At 42.6% G+C, this 20,877-nt stretch overlaps 1 protein-coding gene across 1 annotated transcript in view; it reads left to right on the top strand.

Moving 5' to 3' along the window:
* The window catches only part of Cdh5 (cadherin 5), a 50,416-nt gene that overhangs the window by 12,158 nt on the left and 17,381 nt on the right, over positions 1-20,877 (top strand). The window contains exon 3 of the mRNA XM_004663482.2: positions 19,979-20,267. Within this exon, the coding sequence (XP_004663539.2) occupies positions 19,979-20,267 (289 nt within the window). The remainder of the gene's footprint in view (positions 1-19,978; positions 20,268-20,877) is intronic.

Here is a 20,877-nt window from a genome sequence, read left to right as displayed (position 1 = left end):
CCACTCTATTGCATGGATATTGCTGGCTGCTTTTAACCATAATATTTATAGTGAGAACTGGGTGCAAAAAGGAGAATATTTGGAAAATGTTCAGCTTGGCATGAAAAGGCGCATATTTAAAGTCATGATTGAAGAGGGTGCAGTTCCTAAGTACATTAGTGCTATTCAAAAGGAAAACTAGTACTTTGCATCATTACAATGGGAAAGATTCATTGAGGGCATCTCGGGAATCAGCAAGACCCCACCTTTCTCAGGCTTAAAGACTTTTGTATGAAAAGAGACTTCTGGGGTGCCCTAATCTTAACAGTGTTGCCTAAGGAATTACTTCCCTAGAATTGGGACTAGTTCCCCGAAATTGGAATTCATTTCTCTGGGCTCAGCCATACAGGCCCCACAGCAATGATCTAAGCTGGCGTAGCTATTTCTGGAGCTGGTAGCAGACCTTGGCATCATGCACATGCTGTCGGTTAGTAGGCATGAAAAATGCAGGAGCTGTCGAGTCTAGGAGCCTCCTACAAAAGGAAACCCTGGAAAGTCAGTGGTGTGTGGCAGGTTTGGAGTCCACGGGGGAAGCTCCTGAGAGGGCAGCCCGTAAGCCTCTGAGAGTGAAGCAGGATCTGCAATGGAAACCCTAGAAAGGAGAAATGCCAGAAATGTAGAACACCTGTCCAGAGAACCTGCACGCAGAAGCAGAGACAGCACAAGAGAGGGTCTTGGTGGTTACAACCAGAAGAGCCATGGGCAAGGCTTCCTAAGCCATTTGGAGCTCACATCGTTTCACCCTGAGACCCAGATATGGAGTGATAGGATTTGATGTTGGCCATTCTGGACTTCCATCTTACTTTGATCCAATCTTTCCTTTCTAACCCCTAATTCCTTTTGTTTTTATTCTGTTTCTTTGTTTTGAGATATATATATATGTATGTATGTATGTATGTATGTATGTATGTATGTATGTATGTATATTTTACTGACAACTTCTGTATTTACAGACAATAAACCATATTTCCCTCCTCCCCCCACTTTCCCCTTCATAACTCTGCTCTCCGTCATATCCCCTTCCTCTTTCCATAAGTCTCTCTTAATTTGATGTCATTATCTTTTTCTCTTATGAGGGTCTTGTGTAGGTATTGCTAGGCACTGTGAGGTCATAGATATCGAGGCCAATTTCTGTCCTGACAGTTGCATTGTAAGGGGTGGTACCTTTCCTTTGGCTCTTACATTCTTTCTGCCACCTCTTCCACAAGGGACCCTGAGCCTTGGAAGTTATGAGCTGTTTCAGTGCTGGACACTCCTCCATCCCTTCTTCTCAGCACTATGTTGCCTTTTGGGTCATCCCAGTGGTCATCGCCATCTGAAAAGAGAAGCTTCTCTAACCAGAAGTGAGAGTATCATTGATATATGAATATAAACCTTAAGTGTAGTACTCTCAGAGCAATTTGGTGAGAATAATATATGCATTTATCCAGTCAAGAGCAGGCTTTATATCCCTAAGGCTCATGATCTCCCTTGCCATAGGCTTTTGATTAGGTTTTCAGTACCAGACATGTATTCCCTCCCATAGAGTGGGCCTTCAGTCCAATTAGAGAGCAGTTGGTTTCCCCCAGAGCAGACATGCTGCTATTGCACTCACTCAGTCACTTGGCCTGTCTGACCAAACTTGAGGCTTCCAATGAAAACAGTGTCCACTGTTTTCATTGCTGATGACTTCTGTCTCCCATAAGACTGCATACAGTATACCTTGTTCCAGCTTTCATTTGGCTGATCCACAGGGTGAAGGTTTTCAGCTCAGCCCCAGCTTGATGTCTCAGTGACTTTGCCACTTGGGCATGTGAATTCTTCAGCAATAGGGTCTTACCATCTCTTTCTCAGGGAAAACCAAGGGCCTTGGCAGTAGCATATAATGTTTTGGAGGCAACAGAAACCTCCCTGGCCAACAACTCACTGGAAGGTATCCCATCCCTGGCCCTGAAAATTTTTTAGTAACAATCTATGGCTTCTGGATGTGCCATTATTCAAAAAAGTAGGTTTTCATATGTTTTATTCAGAATATCTTGAATTTTGATTGACCCTCACTCCCGCCCTTCTTTTACATGATCCCTTTCCCTGGCCTCACTTAGGTCTTTCCCCTCCCTGTAATCTGTTCTTCTACTTACATATATACAATACCATCCCATTAATTCCTTCCTTCTTCTCCCTCCCTTATAGCCTTTTTCTAGTTTACTGGCCTCTGCTACTGATTATTGGATCCAGCTCACACACGTCTATACATTTGTAGCTAGGATCCACATATGAGAGAGAACATATGACATTTGGCTTTCTGGGCCTGTGTTACCTTGCTTAGTATAATCCTTTCCAGATCCATCCATTTCCATGCAAATTTCATAATTTCATTTTCCTTTACAGTTGAATAGAACTCCATTGTATAGATGTACTACATCTTTATTATCCATTCATCTGTGGAAGGACATCTAGGCTGGTTCCATTTCCTAGCTATTGTGAATAGAGCAGCAATAAACATGGTCATGCAAGTATCTCTAAGGTAGTGAAAAGATTCATTAGGATATATGCCTAGGAGTGCTATAGCTGGATCATATGGTAAATCTATTTTTAGCTGTCTCAAGGACCTCCACACTGATTTCCACAATGGGTGTACTAGATTACCATCCACCAACAGTGTAGAAGGGGTCCCCTTTTTCTACACCCTCACCAACATTTATTGTCATTTGTTTTCTTGATGGTAGCCATTCTGACAGTAAAGAGATGGAATCTCAAAGTAGCTTTAATTTGCATTTTCCTTATGACTAAGGATGTAGGACACTTTTTTATATGTTTATATGCTACCTGCATTAATCCTGGTGAGAACTCTCTGTTTAGTTCCATAGCCCATTTTCTAATTGGGTTGTTTGATTATTCAGTTTTCACAGTTTTTTTGCATATCCTGGATATTAACCTTCTGCCAGATGTATAACTGGCAAAAATTTTCTTCCATTCTGTAGGTTGTCTCTTCTATTCATGGTGTTCTTTGCTGTACAAAAACTTTGTAATTTCATGAGATCCCAGTAGTGGTTTTATTTCCTGAGAAATTGGGGTTATATTCAGTAAGTCATTACCTATGCCAATATGTTTAAGAGTTTCCCCTACCTTTTCCTCTAGCGATTTCAGAGTTTCAGGTCTGATTTTAAGGTCCCTGATCCACTTGGATTTGATTCTTGTGCATGGAGAAAGACAAGGATCTATTTTCATCCTTCCTCATAATAGATATCCAGTTTTCCCAGCACCACTTGTTAAAGAGGCTGTCTTTTCTCCAGTGAATATTTTTGGCATTTTTGTCAAAAATCAGATGGCTGTGCTGGAGAGATGGCTTAGCAGTTAAGCACTTGCCTATGAAGCCTAAGGACCCTGGTTTGAGGCTCGATTTCCCAGGACCCACGTTAACCAGATGCACAAGGGGGCTCATGCATCTGGAGTTCATTTGCAGTGGCTGGAAGCCCTGGCGCGTCCATTCTCCCCCCCCCCCCTTCTCTGTCACTTTCAAATAAATAAGAATAAACAAAAAAAATTTTTTTTAATCAGATGGCTGTAGCTCCATGGATTGACATCTGGATCCTCCATGCTATTCCATTGATCTACATGTCTGTCTTTGTGGCAATACTATGCTGTTTGGGTTACTGTGGCTTTGTAATATAGCTTAAAATCAAGTATGGTGATACCACCAGCCTTATTTTTGTTGCTCAAAATTGTTTTGGCTATTTGAAGTTTTTTGTGCTTCAAAATGAATTTTAGGATTGTTTCTTCTATTTCTGTGAAGAATGCCATTGGAATTTTAATGGGGATTGCATTAAATGTGTAGATTGATTTTGGTAAGATTGCCACTTTTACAATATTGATTCTTCCAATCCAAGAACATGGGAAGTTTTCTATTTCCTTGTGTCTTTTTGCAATTTCTCACTTGAGTGTCTTAAAGTTCTCGTTGTAGAGATCCTTCACTTCCTTTGTTAAGTTTATTCGAAGGTACTTTTTTTTTTTATGAGGCAATTGTGAACGGAAGAGAGTCCCTGATTTCATCCTCCACATGATTGTTGTTAGTATATAGAACAGCTACTGATTTCTGTGTGTTTATTTTGTATCTTGTTACATTGCTAAAAGTGTTTGTCAGCATTAACAGTTTGCTGGTAGAGTCTTTAAGGTCCTTTATTTTTAGAATCATACCATCTGCAAATAATGATAATTTGATCTCTTCCTTTCAAATTTGTATCTCTTTTATGAGTGTCTCTTGCTTTATTGTTATAGCTAAGACTTCCAATACTACATTAAATAAAAGTGGGGACAGTTGACAACCTTGTCTTGTTCCCAAATTTAGTGGAAAATTCAAATTTATCCCCATTTAGTATTGTGTTGGCTGTAGGTTTGTCATAAATAGCTTTTATTATGTTGAGATATGTTCCTTCTATTCCCAGTTTCTGTAATACTTTTACCATGAAGAGATGTTGGATTTGGATTTTGTTGAATGCCTTTTCTGCATCTATTGAGATGAATATGTGATTTTTGTCCTTCAGACTATTTATATGATATATTACATTTATTGATTTGCATATGTTGAACCATCCCTGCATCCCTGGAATAAAGCCAACTTGATTGAGGTGAATAATATTTCTAATATGTTCTTGTATTCTGTTTGCCAATATTTTTTTTTAATTTTTATTAACATTTTCCATGATTATAAAATATATCCCATGGTAATTCCCTCCCTCCCCACCCCCACACTTTCCCATTTGAAATTCCATTCTCCATCATATTACCTCCCCATTACAATCATTGTAATTACATATATACAATATCAACCTATTAAGTATCCTCCTCCCTTCCTTTCTCTACCCTTTATGTCTCCTTTTTACCTTACTGGCCTCTGCTACTAAGTATTTTCATTCTCACGCAGAAGCCCAATTATCTGTAGCTAGGATCCACATATGAGAGAGAACATGCGGCGCTTGGCTTTCTGGGCATGGGTTACCTCACTTAGTATAATACTTTCCAGGTCCATCCATTTTTCTGCAAATTTCATAACTTCATTTTTCTTTACCGCTGAGTAGAACTCCATTGTATAAATGTGACACATCTTCATTATCCACTCATCTGTTGAGGGACATCTAGGCTGGTTCCATTTCCCAGCTATTATAAATTGAGCAGCAATAAACATGGTTGAGCATGTACTTCTAAGGCAATGAGATGAGTCCTTCGGATATATGCCTAGGAGTGCTATAGCTGGGTCATATGGTAGATCAATCTCTAGCTGTTTTAGGAACCTCCACACTGTTTTCCACAATGGCTGGACCAGATTGCATTCCCACCAGCAGTGTAGAAGGGTTCCTTTTTTCCCACATCCCCGCCAACCTTTATGATCATTTGTTTTCATGATGGTGCTGTTTGCCAATATTTTGAGAAGTTTTATATCTATGTTCATGAGGGAAATTGATCTGTAATTTTCTTTTTTTATTCTGTCTTTGTCTCGTTTTGGTATCAGGGTGATGCTGGCTTCATAGAAGGAGTTTGGTAGAATTCCTTCCTTTTCTATTTTATGGAAAAGTTTGAGAAGCAATGGTGTTAGTTCTTCCATGAAGGCCTGGTAAAATTTATTAGTGAATCCATCTGGGCCTGGACGTTTTTTAGCTGGGAGACTTATAACTGCTTAGATCTCCGTACTTGTTATAGGTCTATTTAAAAGGTTTACCTCATCTTGATTTAATTTTGGTAGGTCCTGTGAATCAAGGAAATCATCCATTTCTTTCAGATTTTCAAACTTAGAGGTATATATATTCTTAAATTATGTCCTTATGATTTTCTGAATTTCTTTTATTATCTGTTGTAATGGTACATTTTTCATCTCTAATTTTATTAATTTTTGTCTCTTCTCTCTTTTTTCTTGTCAGATGTGCTAAGGGTTTATCAATATTGTTTATTTTTTCAAAGAACCAACTCTTTGTTTCATTGATTCTTTGGCCCACATAAACTGTTAACCATCCATGATGTAAAATGCCATGCATTCAGTCCATCTTTAAAAGTCCCCATAGTTCTGGGGGCTGGAGAGATGGCTTAGCAATTAAGACATTTGCCTGCAAAGCCAAAGGATCCTGGCTCAATTCTCCAGGACCCATGTAAGCCAGATGCACAAGGGGGTTTATGCATCTGGAGTTCATTCACAGTGACTGAAGGCCCTAGTGTGCCCATTCTCTCCCTCTCGCTCTTTCTCTCTTTCTGCCTCTTTCTCTGTATGAAATAAATAAATAAAATATATTTTAAAAGTTCCCATAGTTTTTAATCAATCTAAATGATGTTCAAACATCCCCACAATCCAAGATCTTTTAACTGAGAAATAACACCCAAAAAATCCTCCCAAAAAACCATAATGGCACAGAATAAACACACTGCAAAAGATGGCATTGGGCATAGCAAAGAATTACTCAGCAATACATTATTTAAACAGTCAAACACCAAACTCTGTAGCTCCAAGTCCAACAACTCTAGTTAGTGACAGATCTCTAAGTCCGATAACTCTAACCAGCAACAAGTCTCTGGCCTTCCAATTCTGCCCCTCCAGCTAGGCTACTCACAGTCCTGGAAAACTTCATCGGAGCTGGCAATTTTCCTTAGCAGCCATCTCATGGTCCTGGCATCTCCACTGGGTCTCCACTGCAATCCATGGTTCATCCTCATGCCCCCATGGGATATCCATGCAGGCAACCAGCAAACCTGCTTCACACTGCCCATGGCCATTTCCAAAACACAAGACTGTGTTGCAAACTCAATGACCCTCTCTTTCCTGCATTTCTTATACTCCTCAATACCAGGGAGGGTGCCACTTTGTTAATCCAGGGGGAATAAAACAGACTTTGAAGAACAGGATACTCCTTGAACACTCAGGCCCCTCCAAAAGAGTCTACATTCTTCCTATTGCCCCAGTGCAGGTCAGCTAGCCCAGTCTCAAAGGATGTAATCTCTTAATTGCTGCTGAATGGGCAACAGTTCACTGAAAGATTTTTCTTCCTGTGCCATATCCCTCTGCTCACACCAATCCATTTCTACACAAAACAACCCCGCACAACTTCTCAGGACATAGGCATAACGGCAAGCTTCTCACACAGACTGCTAGCCCAGTCCAAGCAGAGCTCTTTCTCACCTTCATAAGCCAAACCTCACAGTCCATAGTTCTTACTGCATTCAGGTCTTGCAGCTCTGACCAGAATAGTCAATCAAGCTGTACTTACAGCACTGCAAGGCATCTCTTAGGCCAAGATTTCAAATCCTTCCACATTCCTCTTGAAAATCTGCTCCAAAAAGCCAAAGCCACACAGTCAGGTGTCTAGCAGCAATCCCACTCCTCAGTACCACTTTACTGTTGCAGTCCGGTTCACATTGCTGGTAGGAATCACCCAATCAAGAGCAGCTTGTGGAAAAAAGAGGCTTATTTTGGCTTACAGGCTTAAGGGGAAGCTCCACAATGGCAGGGGAAAATAATGGCATGAGCAGAGGGTGGATATCACCCCCTGGCCCACATAAGGTGGACAACAGGAGCAGGAGAGTGTGCCAACACTGGCAAGGGAATACTGGCTATAACACCCATAAGCCCACCTCCAATAATACACTGCCTCCTGGAGGTGTTAATTTCCAAATCTCCATCAGCTGGGGACCTAGTATTCAGAACACCTAAGTTTCTATTTCATTAATTACTGCCCTGATCTTTACTATTTCTTCCTGTCTACTGATTTTTGGTTTGCCTTGTTCTACTTTCCGCAAGGCCTTAAGGTGAAGCATTAAATTGTTTACTTGTGGACTCACTAATTTCTTAATATAGGCACTTGAAGCTAAAAATTGCCCTCTTAGGTCTGCCTTCATTGTGTCCCAAAGGTTTTATTTTGTTGTATTTGCATCATAATTTGATTCTATGAATTTATTGATTTCCTTTTTGATTTATTCAATGACTCTTTCATCATTCAATAGTATACTGCTTAGTCTCCATGAATTTCGGTGTACTCTGTAGTTATTCTTGTTGCTGATTTGCAATTTAACCCCATTGTGATCAGATAGAGTACAAGGAATTATTTCAGTTTTCCTGCATTTGTTGAGATTTGCTTTGTGTCCTAATATATGGTCTATTTTAGAGAATGTTCCATGTGCTGCTGAGAAAAATGTATATTCTGTAGCATTCAAATGGAATGTTCTGTAGATATCCATTAGGTATATTTGTTCCATGATATCATTTAATCTAGATGTCTTGCCAGGATGACCTATCAATTGATGAGAGTGAGGGAGTCACCAAATTGAAGTCACCAAATGCAATTTTGTTTGGTGTTATCTGTGACCTTAAGACTAATAGTGTTGTTTTTCTTTTATGAAATTGGGAGCCCCCAAGTTAGGTGCATATATGTTAAGGATTGTAATGTTCTCCTGTTGGAATGTTCCTTTATTCAGTATAAAATGACCTTTATCTTTCCTCATTAATATTGGTTTGAGGTCTATCCTGTCAGATATTAGGATAGCAACCCCTGCTTGTTTCCTAGGCCCATTTTCTTGAAATACCATTTTCCATCCTTTCCCCCTAAGACAGTGTCTATCTTTTATTTAGACAAATTTTCTGGAGGCAACAAATGGCAGGTTCCTACCTTTTAATCCAGTCTACAAGCATGTGTCTTTGGTCAGGGCATTGAGCCATTCATATTAATAATTATTATTGAAAGGTATGTATTTATTCTCACAGTTCTTTCTATTTTGTAGTGCTTCCTGTCTTCCCTTTACTCACTTGTTTTAACTGTTGTTTGAATAAGGTTTTTTTTTTCCTATTTCTTCCTGTGTTTTGCGTTCTCTTCAGAGTGAAGAATTCCTTCAAGTATTTTATGTAGAGCTGGATTAGTTGCCATAAATTCCTTTAGCCTGTTTTTGTTGTGGAATGTTCTTATTTCTCCATCAATTTGGATAGATAGCTTTGCAGGATAAAGTAACCTTGGTTGACAGTTGTTACCCTTCAGAATTGGAATACATTATTCCAAGCCCTTCTGGCTTTTAAAGTTTGTGTTAAGTAATCTGCTGTGATCCTGATGGGCTTGCCTTTGTAGGTGACTTGCTTTTTCTCTCTAGCTGCTTTCAATATATTTTCTTTGGTTTACATGCTTAGTAGTTTAATAATAACATGGCAAGGAGAGGTTCTTTCCAGGTTTTGTCTGTCCGGTGTTCTAAAAGCTTCTTATATCTGCATTTGCATTTCTTTCCCAATTTGGGGAAATTTTTCTTCTATGATTTTGTTGAAAATGCCTATTAAGCCTTTGGATTGAAATTCTTCTCCTTCTACTATAACCTGAATTCTTATGTTTGATCTTTTCATAGTGTCCCAGATATCTTGAAATTCCCATTCAACCCTTCCTATTAGATTTTCTTTGTCTTTGTTGGACTGCATTAGGTCTGCCACCTTGTCTTCCAGTTTAGATATTCTGTTCTCTCCTTTATCCATTATACTGGTGAGACTTTCCAGAGGTTTTTTTTTTTTTTTTAATTTGACTGACTGTGTTCTTCAGAGCTAGAATGTCAGCCTCGTTTTTCTTCAGTATTTCTATTTCCTAACTCATGTCTTGTAGTGACCTCCTTATTTCATTAAGCTGGTTTCCTGTGTTCTCTTTCAGGAGTTTCTTTTTTCTTTTTTTTTTTTTTTCTTTAATTCCTTTGTTTTCTTCTTTGATTCCTTTCATTTCTTCTTTGATTTCTTAGAGTATATATACAATCTTTTTTATAAATCTTTGTCTGGCATTTCATCTAAAACAGTCTGATTGGTGATCATTTCTGATGGATTTATAATTTTTGGTAGGATTGTATTGTCTTGATTACTTGTGTTTCTTGTATTATAATGTAGCGACTTTTGCATCCTGAATTGATTTGATGCTTGGGTTTTCTACTTATCTGCAGTGTTCTTAGACGTGGTGATCCACCTTTATATACTTTCAGGATATGAGTTTAAGGTGCCAGGTGTAGCTCTTGTACTCCAATCCAACTTCAGAATTAATCCTAGGTGTTGAGTTTGCTTGCTAAGCAAGTATTCTAGTGGACTGAGAGGAACAATTTACTGGCAAATTCTAAATTTCAACTGAGCAATATACACATTCAATAGAAACCAGCACAAAGTATACTATTATGGGTATTAAAATAGATAGTCTTATAAAGCCAAAATCCCTAAGGGTATGTGTTGTTCTATATCCTTAATCTTGTCATCTGGGACATAGAGATTTCTGTTCTGAATTGGGTTCCAAGTCAGCCTGGATATGAATCAGACCCTGCCCCCAATAACGACAGAAGCAAAATACAAAGGCCTTAAAATCTGAAAGCATTAAGGCAACAATATTCAACTCCCAAATATAGCTTATTTGAAAATAGTAAAACCAACCAAGAATATGTAACCACCTCCCCTGACATGGAAAGAGAGATTATCTCTTCCAGTGCAGACCTTTGTACCTGTTTTTTTGTCAGCTGGCCTCGTTACCTTTTGGGGTGGCGTCCAATCTCAGCGATGCTGAATGCCCACCTTGATCCCTCTGTGTTGTACTGTGGAGCTGGAGTTCTAATCAGCTGTGCTGGATGCCCTGCCATTGGGGTCTGGATGCTGGAGGTTTGCTGTTCCGATGTTGGCGGATGGAAGAGTGCACAAGCCTGGAGTTGCTCAAGTAGCTTCTTAGTTGATATCAGCTGTCTTTCCTTCAGATTTCTTGACTTTGCGAGAAAGCTGATGAGGTTGCAAAATCCCCTTGTTTGGTCTCTGCTGCTGCCACCACTTGGTGCACCTGGCTGTGCAGTGCCAGACAGGTGTGGGAATCTCATGGATTGGAGACCGCAAGCACCTCAGTGGGATTATGGCCATTTTCCTCCTTCCTGGTGGATCTTGGTCTCTTCTTCTCTGCTATGTCTAAGAATAACCTATACTCCTTCACTTTTTAGAAGAACATTGTATTTTGCTCTGGTTTTTCTTAAATCCCTCCTAGTCTGGTTTTGCATGGCTCCTGTGCTGCCATCTTACCAGGAAATCTACTCCTTCCTTTTGGAATGGGAATGTTTTACCTGGGCCACTGTGTCTTGAAGATGTAACTTGACCACTATGTTCACAGAGGCTCACAACTGAGATCTTGCCTTGAATCTCAAATATGCTTTGGTCTTGGACTTTTAGACAATATAACTGAGGATTTGGAGACTCTTGGAGATAAATTCAATTTGTTATTGTGAGATGACATGAGCCTTTTGGAGTCAGGACCAGAATATTATAGTCAGGATCTTAAATATTCCCCAATAGGCCATGTGCCAAAGGTGTCGTCACTAGCCCATGATACTGCTGGGAATGGTAAAGTGTTTAGAAGTGGAGTCTAGTGGAAGGAAATTATATCACTGGGGATATGCGCTTTGTTGTAGACAGCTTCACTTTGCTGGGATGGACCTCCAAACTAGACAGTTTATGGGAGGAAGGATTTATTTCAGGCTTACAGATCTAGGGAATGTTCCACAATGGCAGATGAGGTTGGCCCCCTTTCACAGATCCAAGCAGAGAGACACCACCAAATAGCCAGCACCACAAGCAAGCACAGCCCAGGAGCAAGAAGCAGGGGCCATCCACAGCTCAGACTTCTCTTCATACCTTTGGGCTGGAAATCAGATCTACCCCCAAGCACACCTTAGGGCTGGACCCTAGGATCCACCCCCAGGGATACTTCCTCCAAACAAGAGCTGTAGACAAGCTTTAATTAAACACCTGAGGGCTGAAGAAATGGCTTAGCAGTTAATGCACTTGCCTGTAAAGCCAGATGACCCAGGCTTAATTCCCCAGGACCCATGTAAGCCAGATGCACAAGGTGGTACATGCATCTAGAGTTTGTCTTCAGTGGCTGGAGGCCCTAGCATGCCCATTCTCTCCCTCCCTCTCTCTCCCCCCCTCCCTCCCCCTCTCCATCCTTCTCTCTCTTCCAAATAAATAAATAAAATAGAAAAATAAATTCTCGGGCTGGAGAGATGGCTTAGCGGTTAAGCGCTTGCCTGTGAAGCCTAAGGACCCCGGTTCGAGGCTTGGTTCCCCAGGTCCCACGTTAGCCAGATGCACAAGGGGGCGCACGCGTCTGGAGTTCGTTTGCAGAGGCTGGAAGCCCTGGCGCGCCCATTCTCTCTCTCTCCCTCTGTCTTTCTCTCTGTGTCTGTCACTCTCAAATAAATAAATAAATAAAATTTTAAAAAGAAAAAAAAAAAGAAAAAGAAATTCTCACAAAAAACACCTGAGTCTATGAGGGGACTTACATTCAAACTACCACACCTTTGAAGGAGATACAGGGACCATAGCCCCTCTTGCTCTCTCTCTCTGCTTGCTGGTTGCCCTGAAGTGAACCAGTCTGTTCTGTCACATGCTTCTAACACAATGAACTGCCCCACCACAAGCCAAAGGCAATGGGGCTAAGTGATCATGGACTAAAATCTCTGTAACTATGAGCCAAAATAAACCTTTGTTCCTTTTAAGTTGACTGCCTCAGGTAGTTTCCCACAGTAAAAGAACTGTGGCAGACACAGGGAGACGATGGTGGTGATAATGATGGTAATAGTGGCAGTGGTGATACTTGTATTACTTTTCTTACTACAGTGACCAAATACCTGACCATAAGCAACTTAAGAAAGGAAAGACTTATTTTGGCTTACCAGTTAAGAAGGGATGCATCCCATCACAGCAGGGAAGATACAGTGTCATGCGCGACAGGGAGCTGGTCATAATGCACACTCAGACATGGGACAGGAAGTGAGACCAAGTCAGACATGGGACAGGAAGTGAGACCAAGCTATAAAACCTGAAGGCTCACCCTTAGTAACCCAGTTCCACCAGTAAGAGTCTACCTCTTAAATGTTTTCACAGTCTTCCAAAACTGTGCCACCATCTGGGGACAAATTTAGAGGACATTTCATATCAAACTCCAGCAATGTTGAAGATGAGGGAGGGTGATGATGATGGTCACGATGGTGTTAGCTTGACTTAGAAAGGGGGTGTAACTGATGATGAAGGAGTAGGTGATGGTGGTGGTGGTGATGATGGTAATGGTAGTGACAGTGAAGGGGAAGGTGGCCATGCAGGGGGTGGGTGCTCGTGGTGGTGGTCTGGTGATGGAGAGCTAAGGGGATGTAATGATGGTAGTGATGATGGAAGGCATGATGGGAGAATTGGTAGCGAACTGTGTGACTCACTTTCTCCCAGACTTTGCTCTGCAGAGCAGACATCACGTGTGAGGGCTACCTTGTGCTGAGGCTAAGGAAGCCACCCCGGCTTGGAGGTTCCAGGCTTAAGGAAGAACCTACCAATGCTTCACTTAATGCTGTCACTTGAGAGATGAGGAAAGGTCTGAGCAGAGGATTTCAGGCAGTGTTCACTGGCATGTGATGTGACAGCAGGTGCTGTGTAAAGTCTACGTGCTGTCTATTCAGAGCCGAGGCAGCAGGGCTCAGGGCCACCACAACCGCCTTAGACTCACTATGCATATGGATTTTGAAATAAGTTTTAGTTGTTGAGTGTTCAGAAACCTTCCACTGTAACTAAATACTCTGTGATCTCCCACATTGAGTCACATGACCCCATGCATAATGGCATGCCATACTTTGAAAAGCTGAGGTCTAGAGGAAGATGACATGTCCAGGAAAAGGCCCCCCAAATGGTGTGATGAGAAGGAGGTGGTTCTGGAGATAGAGGAACAGGCTGTCAGGAGCCATAGATGGACATGACACCAGAAACGCTCCACATTTGTCCAGCTAAAGGAACCAGGTGGAGCTATATGGGACACGTCTACTCACGGCCCCACCATGGCCAGCTGACTGCCCAGGGTCTCCCCTGGCTTCCAACAATGGCTTTCTGGAAGTTATAAATCTTGCAGCCTGGCCAGTCAGAGGGGAAGACCCAGGTCCAGGGTCTCACTATGAGTCCTGAATAGTCGTTGGAGAATCTGGATTTCTTGACTTCTGACACAAATATGAGCCATTTGTCGTAGAGGAAAATGTTGTCATCCTAGCTACGTACTTCCCAATGGGATGATTGTAGCATGAATCATCCTCTGAGGGAAATGGCCAGCCCAGAGGAACATCTAAGGGGAGTCAGGGAGTTGGCAGAAAACAGAAGCACCCTCATAGTGCTCAGAGTGCCAGCTCCTCGCTGGACAACACTTGGAGGGCTGGCCCAAGGGCCCGTGAGCAACAGGAAGCGCGCCAGGCCGACATCATGTGACACAGAACCCACGTGGCATCTAGCATGGCGGGGGGCACAGGAGCCACATGTCACCCCTGCCCTGGGAAGAAGCAAGGATACATGGTTAGTTAGATTCAGGCACAGGGCTCTAAGCTCCCACCTCCCAGCAAAGACACAATCCCAGGGCAGGAAGTGCCTGTTGTTCAAGGTCAAATCCTAGAGCTTTTGTTTACAGAGCTGGATGGACAATAGGAGCCAGGCCTGAGCAGCCTGCCAGAGACTGACACTGAGACACTCTGTCCATATACAGTGATGTTAGAAAGGGGGGGGGTGGCAAAACCCACAACCCTAATCTATTAATGAGAAAAACATCACAGAAATCCAAATAGAAGGGGAGCCTATAAAATTCCTGACCAGTTCTCCTCAAAAGAGTCAAGATGTTCAAAAGCAGCAAATGTCTGAGAAACTGTCACAGCTAAAAATATTTTAAAGAAACATGATGACTAAATGTAACTTGGTGTCCTGAATGTCATCTTGGAATAAGAAACAGGGGTTAAGGAAAAAACAAGTATGAACTGTAGATGTGAATTAATAGTGCTGTATCAGTTTTGGTTCCTGTATGGTAAACCTAACGAAGATGCTAATGTTAGGGGCAAATGGGATTAATCTAGAAAGTCTATGTACTAGCTTCTCAATTTTTCTTTAAGTCTGTAAAGAATTATAAAAGATAAAGCCTGAGCTGGAGAGATGGCTTAGCGGTTAAGTGCTTGCCTGTGAAGCCTAAGGACCCCAGTTCGAGGCTCGATTCCCCAGGACCCACGTTAGCCAAATGCACAAGGGGGCGCGCGTTCATTTGCAGTGGTTTGAAGCCCTGGTGTGCCCTTTCTCTCTCTCTCTCTCTCTCTCTGCCTCTTTCTCTGTCTGTCGCTCTCAAATAAATAAATAAAAATAAACCAAAAAAATTTTAAAAGATAGGGCTGGAGAGATGGCTTAGCGGTTAAGCGCTTGCCTGTGAAGCCTAAGGACCCCGGTTCGAGGCTCGGTTCCCCAGGTCCCACGTTAGCCAGATGCACAAGGGGACGCACGCGTCTGGAGTTCGTTTGCAGAGGCTGGAAGCCCTGGCGCGCCCATTCTCTCTCTCTCTATCTGTCTTTTTCTCTGTGTCTGTTGCTCTCAAATAAATTTAAAAAAAAAATTTTTAAAGATAAAGCCTATTTAAGGAAAACATGGGTCAGGTGTGGCAATAGGCACCTAAATCAACAGTACTCTGGAGCCTGATGGAGACTTTCAGGCCAGCCTAGGGTACATAGTGAAACTGTCTCAAAAATAAAGGGGCAGCCAGGCCCAAGCTTTTAATCACAGCACTTAGGAGGTAGAGATAGGAGGATCACTGTGAGTTTGGGGCTAGCCTGGAACTACAGATTGAGTTCCAGGTCAGCCTGGGCTAAAGTGAGACCCTACGTCAAAAATAAATAGATAGATAGATAGATAGATAGATAGATAGATAGATAGATAGATAGATAGATAGATAGGTAAAGGGGCATGCTGAGGAGATAGCTCAGTCAGGGTAAGGGGTTTGCCTGCCAAGCATGAGGACCTGTACTTGATCCACAATACCTATGTAAAAATGCCAGATGCAGTGATGCATGTCTATAAACCCAGGGCTGGGGAGGCAGAAACAAGATGAATCCCTGGAGCTCACAGGACAGCCAGTCTAGCCTAATTGGTGGGCTACAGGCCAATGAGAGACCCTGTCAAAAAAGAAAAAGGTGGATAGAATTTCTCAGCAATGGCATCTGAGGTTGTCCTCTGGCCTCCACACATATGTGTGTACGGGGGGTGGGGGGTGGGTAGGGAGGGAGAAAGAGAGATAAAGAGAAGAAAAGAAAAAAAGCATCAGTGCAGGGCCGGGGCGGGGGGAACAAACTTAATGCCCATAAAATCTGTGCTGTTCAGTACACACATCCAACCTGGTTCACTCCTCAGCATTGACCATCCTCAGAGTCCAGTTAAGACCACCATCTTACCTTAGCCTGGACCTACACAGTGCCTCAGACTTACCCTCTCCTTCAGTCCCACTGTCCCTTTATACCACAGGCTCAAGCTGGGGGCATGGATTCTTGTCTCTGTTCAGCTGTCCATCATCCATCCCATTACTTGTCCCTTGCACACCACAGTCATACATCTTTGTCATCACTAGCTGCTGTCTGACTCCTTCTCCCAATACCCACCAAAGAGAAAGGGTCCTCCCTCCCTGTCTTCATTCCCTCACCTTCCAGAATCTTCCCTGTGTTCTGTCATCTGCCATCTTAGCCCACCACCTAGCTGTAACCACTTTCACAAGAGCTGCAGTGACTACGCTACAGCTACACCCTGGGGACACTTTCTAGTCCTTCTGTGAGTGGACCACATCCTTCAGGCATCTCCCTCTTCTCCCCTGAGGCCAGTGTTCTTATCTCCCAGGACACTCCTCCTGACTGTCTGACAGTCCTCACTGGACACCTGCTCACCAGGCTCTTGCTCCATCTGACCCTCAGGCCCTACTTTCCCAGGAGTGACAGCCTCTGAGGCTCCAAGCCTCAATCCTGGGGGCCAGGGTAGGATTTGCACTGTCTCTAGGACTTTGCAGGCACCCAGTTGCTATTTTTAATTTGTATTCATTTTCTTTTTTAATGTTGGATTTTTTTACTTGAGATAGAGAAAGAGAGAGAGGGAGGGAGAGAATGGGCAGACCAGGGTCTCAGGCCACCACAAATGAACTCCAGACGCATACGCCACCTTGTGCATCTGACTTACTTGGATACTGGGAAATTGAACTTGGGTCCTTAGGCTTCACAGGCAAGTGCCTTAACCACTAAGCCACCTCTCCAGCCCTATTTATTTTCTTTTTCAGGATGTGTGTGTATGTATGGTGTGTGTGTGCATGCATACACATGTTCATATTGTATGAGCACATGTGTAGCACATGCATAGGTATAAACATACATGTGGAGGCCAAAGGTCAATGCCAAGAGTTTTACTCACTCTCCACCTTATTCTTTGAGACAGGGAGTCCCACTAAGTCTAGAATTCACTAATGCTGCTAAACTAACTAGCCACTGAGCCCCAGGGATTCACTATTTCTGCCTCCCCAGTGCTGGCAAGCACCATCACAGTGACATTTACATAAGGTCTGGGGGTCCAAACTCGGTTCTTCAAGCACAGCAAGCGCTTTACCCACTGAGCCACCTTCCCAGCTCCGATGTCTATCTTTTTTAATAAAATTCTGTTTGGGGGCCATTCTGACCTTCTAGAAAAATATAATTTTATGTGTATGAAATATTATCTTATGTATATAACATCCTCCAAAATTACATAAATGGAATGTTGCACTTGTGACCTAAAAGCCTTGGACTTATGGATCTATCTACTAACATTTGCTTAAAACTGTTTAGTGCAAGATCTTGGACATGCATTATTTTCCAAGCCTTATTCCTAATAGTGAGTGTTATAAAGAACAATGGTCCAGTGGTCTAGGAAGTACAGGAAATCCTGAGTAAAACAAGGCTCTCACCAGGGTTCTTTTCTATGGGATTAGACATTGTAAATCTCCAAGAGGAGAGTATTTTATACATCATTACAAAAGTAAATTGATAGGAACCAATGGTATGCTAATAAGTGCTTCACTATTGGCTCTCTGGAACAAAGGTCCTGATGTATATACCATTTTCCAATTCCCAAAATATAAATATCCTTGCTATGTCTGACTTAAAGCTATGCATGTGATATCCCTGAAGGCAGAGTTGGGACAAGATAGTGCATTGCCATATCCTTACTTAGTATTGACACTATACTCATCCAGAGAACATGCATAACCCTGAGAACATCATAAAATGTAGTAACATAATTAGCAGCTGGTAAATTCTAAGTCTTTCTGACATATTCTAACTTGATTGTGTTAGTTACATTTCTCATTGCTGTGACAAAATACAACCAAATCAACTTATGGGGGGCTTATTGTGGCTCACAGCCTGAGGGAACAGTCCATGCTGGCAGGGAAGGCTTGGCAGCAAGAGTGTGAGGTAGCTGGTCACACGCTGCCTGTAGTCAGAAAGCAGAGAGGAAGATGCTGGGCCTCTCCTAGTTTTTCTCCTCTTTATTCAGCTTGGGAACTCCAGCCTACAGAAAGGTGGTACCCACATCCAGAGTAAGTCTTACCATCTCAGCTAGTATGACCCTACAGACACACCCAGGAGTGTGCCCCTTGAGTTGATTCTAAATCCTGTCAGCAGTTAAGACCAACCACCAAAACGATTTATTCCATTGTAAGTTCATGGATTTGTTTAATAAGGCAGCGTTTAACAACCATGTAACAAATAAATATCCCTATGAATTTTAAGCTGCCTCAAAAGTCATGTTGATACAAGCCAGGCCCAGTACATCATTGTCAGAAACCCCATTATATAAAGGTGGCTCTACCATGAGTGCAAATCTATCTTAGAAGTCCAATTAGCTCCATTTTAGAGATGTGAAAATGACAACTAATGACTTCTAAGAGACACTTGCCCTCCAGTGACACCAAATACACCCTCCCACTAGGAAAAGTGTGTTCTAAGAACCTACTGGCCTCAGGAACCATTCTAGACATAGGGTATGGTTAAACAACTCACACTGCTGCAGTGACCTGGCAGAGAACACGTTAGTCACCAAAGGTTCTTTTTCAAAACCTCAGTGTCAGGCTGGAGAGATGGCTCAGCAGTTAAGGCACTTGCCTGTGAAGCCTAAGTACCCAGGTTTGATTCCCCAGTCCCTATGTAAGCCAGATGAACAAGGTGGCACATGTGTCTGGAGTTTATTTGTAATGTCTGGGGGCCCTGGAATGCCCATTCTCTCCCTCCCTCCCTCCCTCCCTCCCTCCCTCTCTCTCATAAATAAATATATATATTTGAAAACATCTCAATGTGGGCTAGAGAGATGGATCAGCAGATAAACACTTGCCTGCAATGCTTAACAACACAAGTTCAATTCCCCAGTACCTACGTAAAACCAGTTGCACATAGTGGCACATGCATCTGAAGTTTGTTTGCAGCATCTGGAGGCCCTGGCATGCCCATTTTCTCTGTCTCTATTCTACTTCTTTCTGCTTAAAAATAAATGATTTTTTAAAACCTCACTATGGGCTGGAGAGATGGCTATTGCCTGAAGTGCCTAATGACCTTGGTTCAATTCTTCAGTACCCACACAGAGCCAAATGCAGAAAGTGACACATGCATCTGGAGTTCATTTTCAGTGGCTAGAGGATGGCATGCCCATTCTCCTTCTCTCTCCCTCCCTCTCTCTTTCTCTTTGCAAATAATTACATAAAAATATGGTTTTTCTTTGTTAGAGAGAAGGAAAGAAAAAGAGAGAGAGGCTATCAGGGCCTCTAGCCTCTGCAAATGAACTCCAGATGCATCTGGCTTACGTGGGACCTGGAGAATTGAACCTGGGTCCTTGGGCTTCGCAGACAAGTGCCTTAACCTTGAAGCCATGTCTCCAGCCCAAAAATATCTTTTAAGAGAACAAACCTCACTGTCAAGCTAGGGATATGACTCAGGGCTTAACATGTACTTACCTCAGTGTCATAGCTAGGATCCCTGCTCAGCATCACATATATGCCTATGTGTACATAACTGCAGACATGCACATACATACTCATGTGCACACACATTCACAAATGCTAACAGCCACACTGCCCATTCAAAGCTACCATTGCCTGTTTCTTCCCAGATCAAGTCAAGTGTGGTTCGCAAGAATGCCAAGTACGTGCTCCAAGGAGACTCAGCTGGCAAGGTCTTCAGGGTCAATGCGGAAACAGGGGATGTGTATGCCTTTGAGAGGCTGGACCGGGAGAAGATCTCTGAGTATCACCTCACGGCCCTCATTGTGGACAAAGACACCAACAGAAACCTAGAGCCACCTTCCAGCTTCACAATCAAAGTTCATGATGTAAATGACCACTGGCCTGTGTTTACACGCAAGCTGTTCAATGCGTCTGTGCCTGAGATGTCACCTATAGGTATGTAACTAACCAGTCCCTCTTCCTCCTCCTTCCCTCAACTCCAAGTTGAAGACATCTCTCAACTTAAGCCACCTCACTGCCTAGGTCAGACTTCAGTGAACTCAGAAAACTCAATATAATGCTTGTGTTGCCACAATATATGATTTGAAAAAAATTGTCCCTAAAGGCTGAGCCCTGACCTAGCCTCAAATAGAGCCTTGACCCTCATGAACTGAGCCCTGGAGCTAGTAATAGACTTATGATCCTAATCATGGACTGAGTCCTGGTCATCAAACACACGCATATCTCACCCCTGTATGGAGCAAACTCAACCAACTGCCCCTGACTCCTAGGTCTTTGCCTGTGAACTATGACAAGGCATGCCACCAAGACAGTGGAGTGGAGGTAGGGCCAAAGTCCTGGCCCCAAAGTGTGTCACAGCATAGGGAACCGGCATCCTTCCATCCAGGATCCCTGCCCAGGGTTCTGAGGCCATACCTAAGAGAACCCTAGAACTCCAGAGGATGAGAAAGGTGATCCCAGCCTTTGGAGGCATTTCCATTCTTTCCAGTCCTTTGGTCTCACCCTAGAAGAAGAATGAGAAACAGCCCATTCCCCCCACCAACAC

This window comes from Jaculus jaculus, chromosome 1, assembly GCF_020740685.1.
Source record: "Jaculus jaculus isolate mJacJac1 chromosome 1, mJacJac1.mat.Y.cur, whole genome shotgun sequence".
Taxonomy (NCBI): Eukaryota; Metazoa; Chordata; class Mammalia; order Rodentia; family Dipodidae; genus Jaculus; species Jaculus jaculus.
The sequence above is the reverse complement of the archived record's forward strand: the minus strand, read 5'-3'. Positions and strand labels throughout refer to the sequence as shown.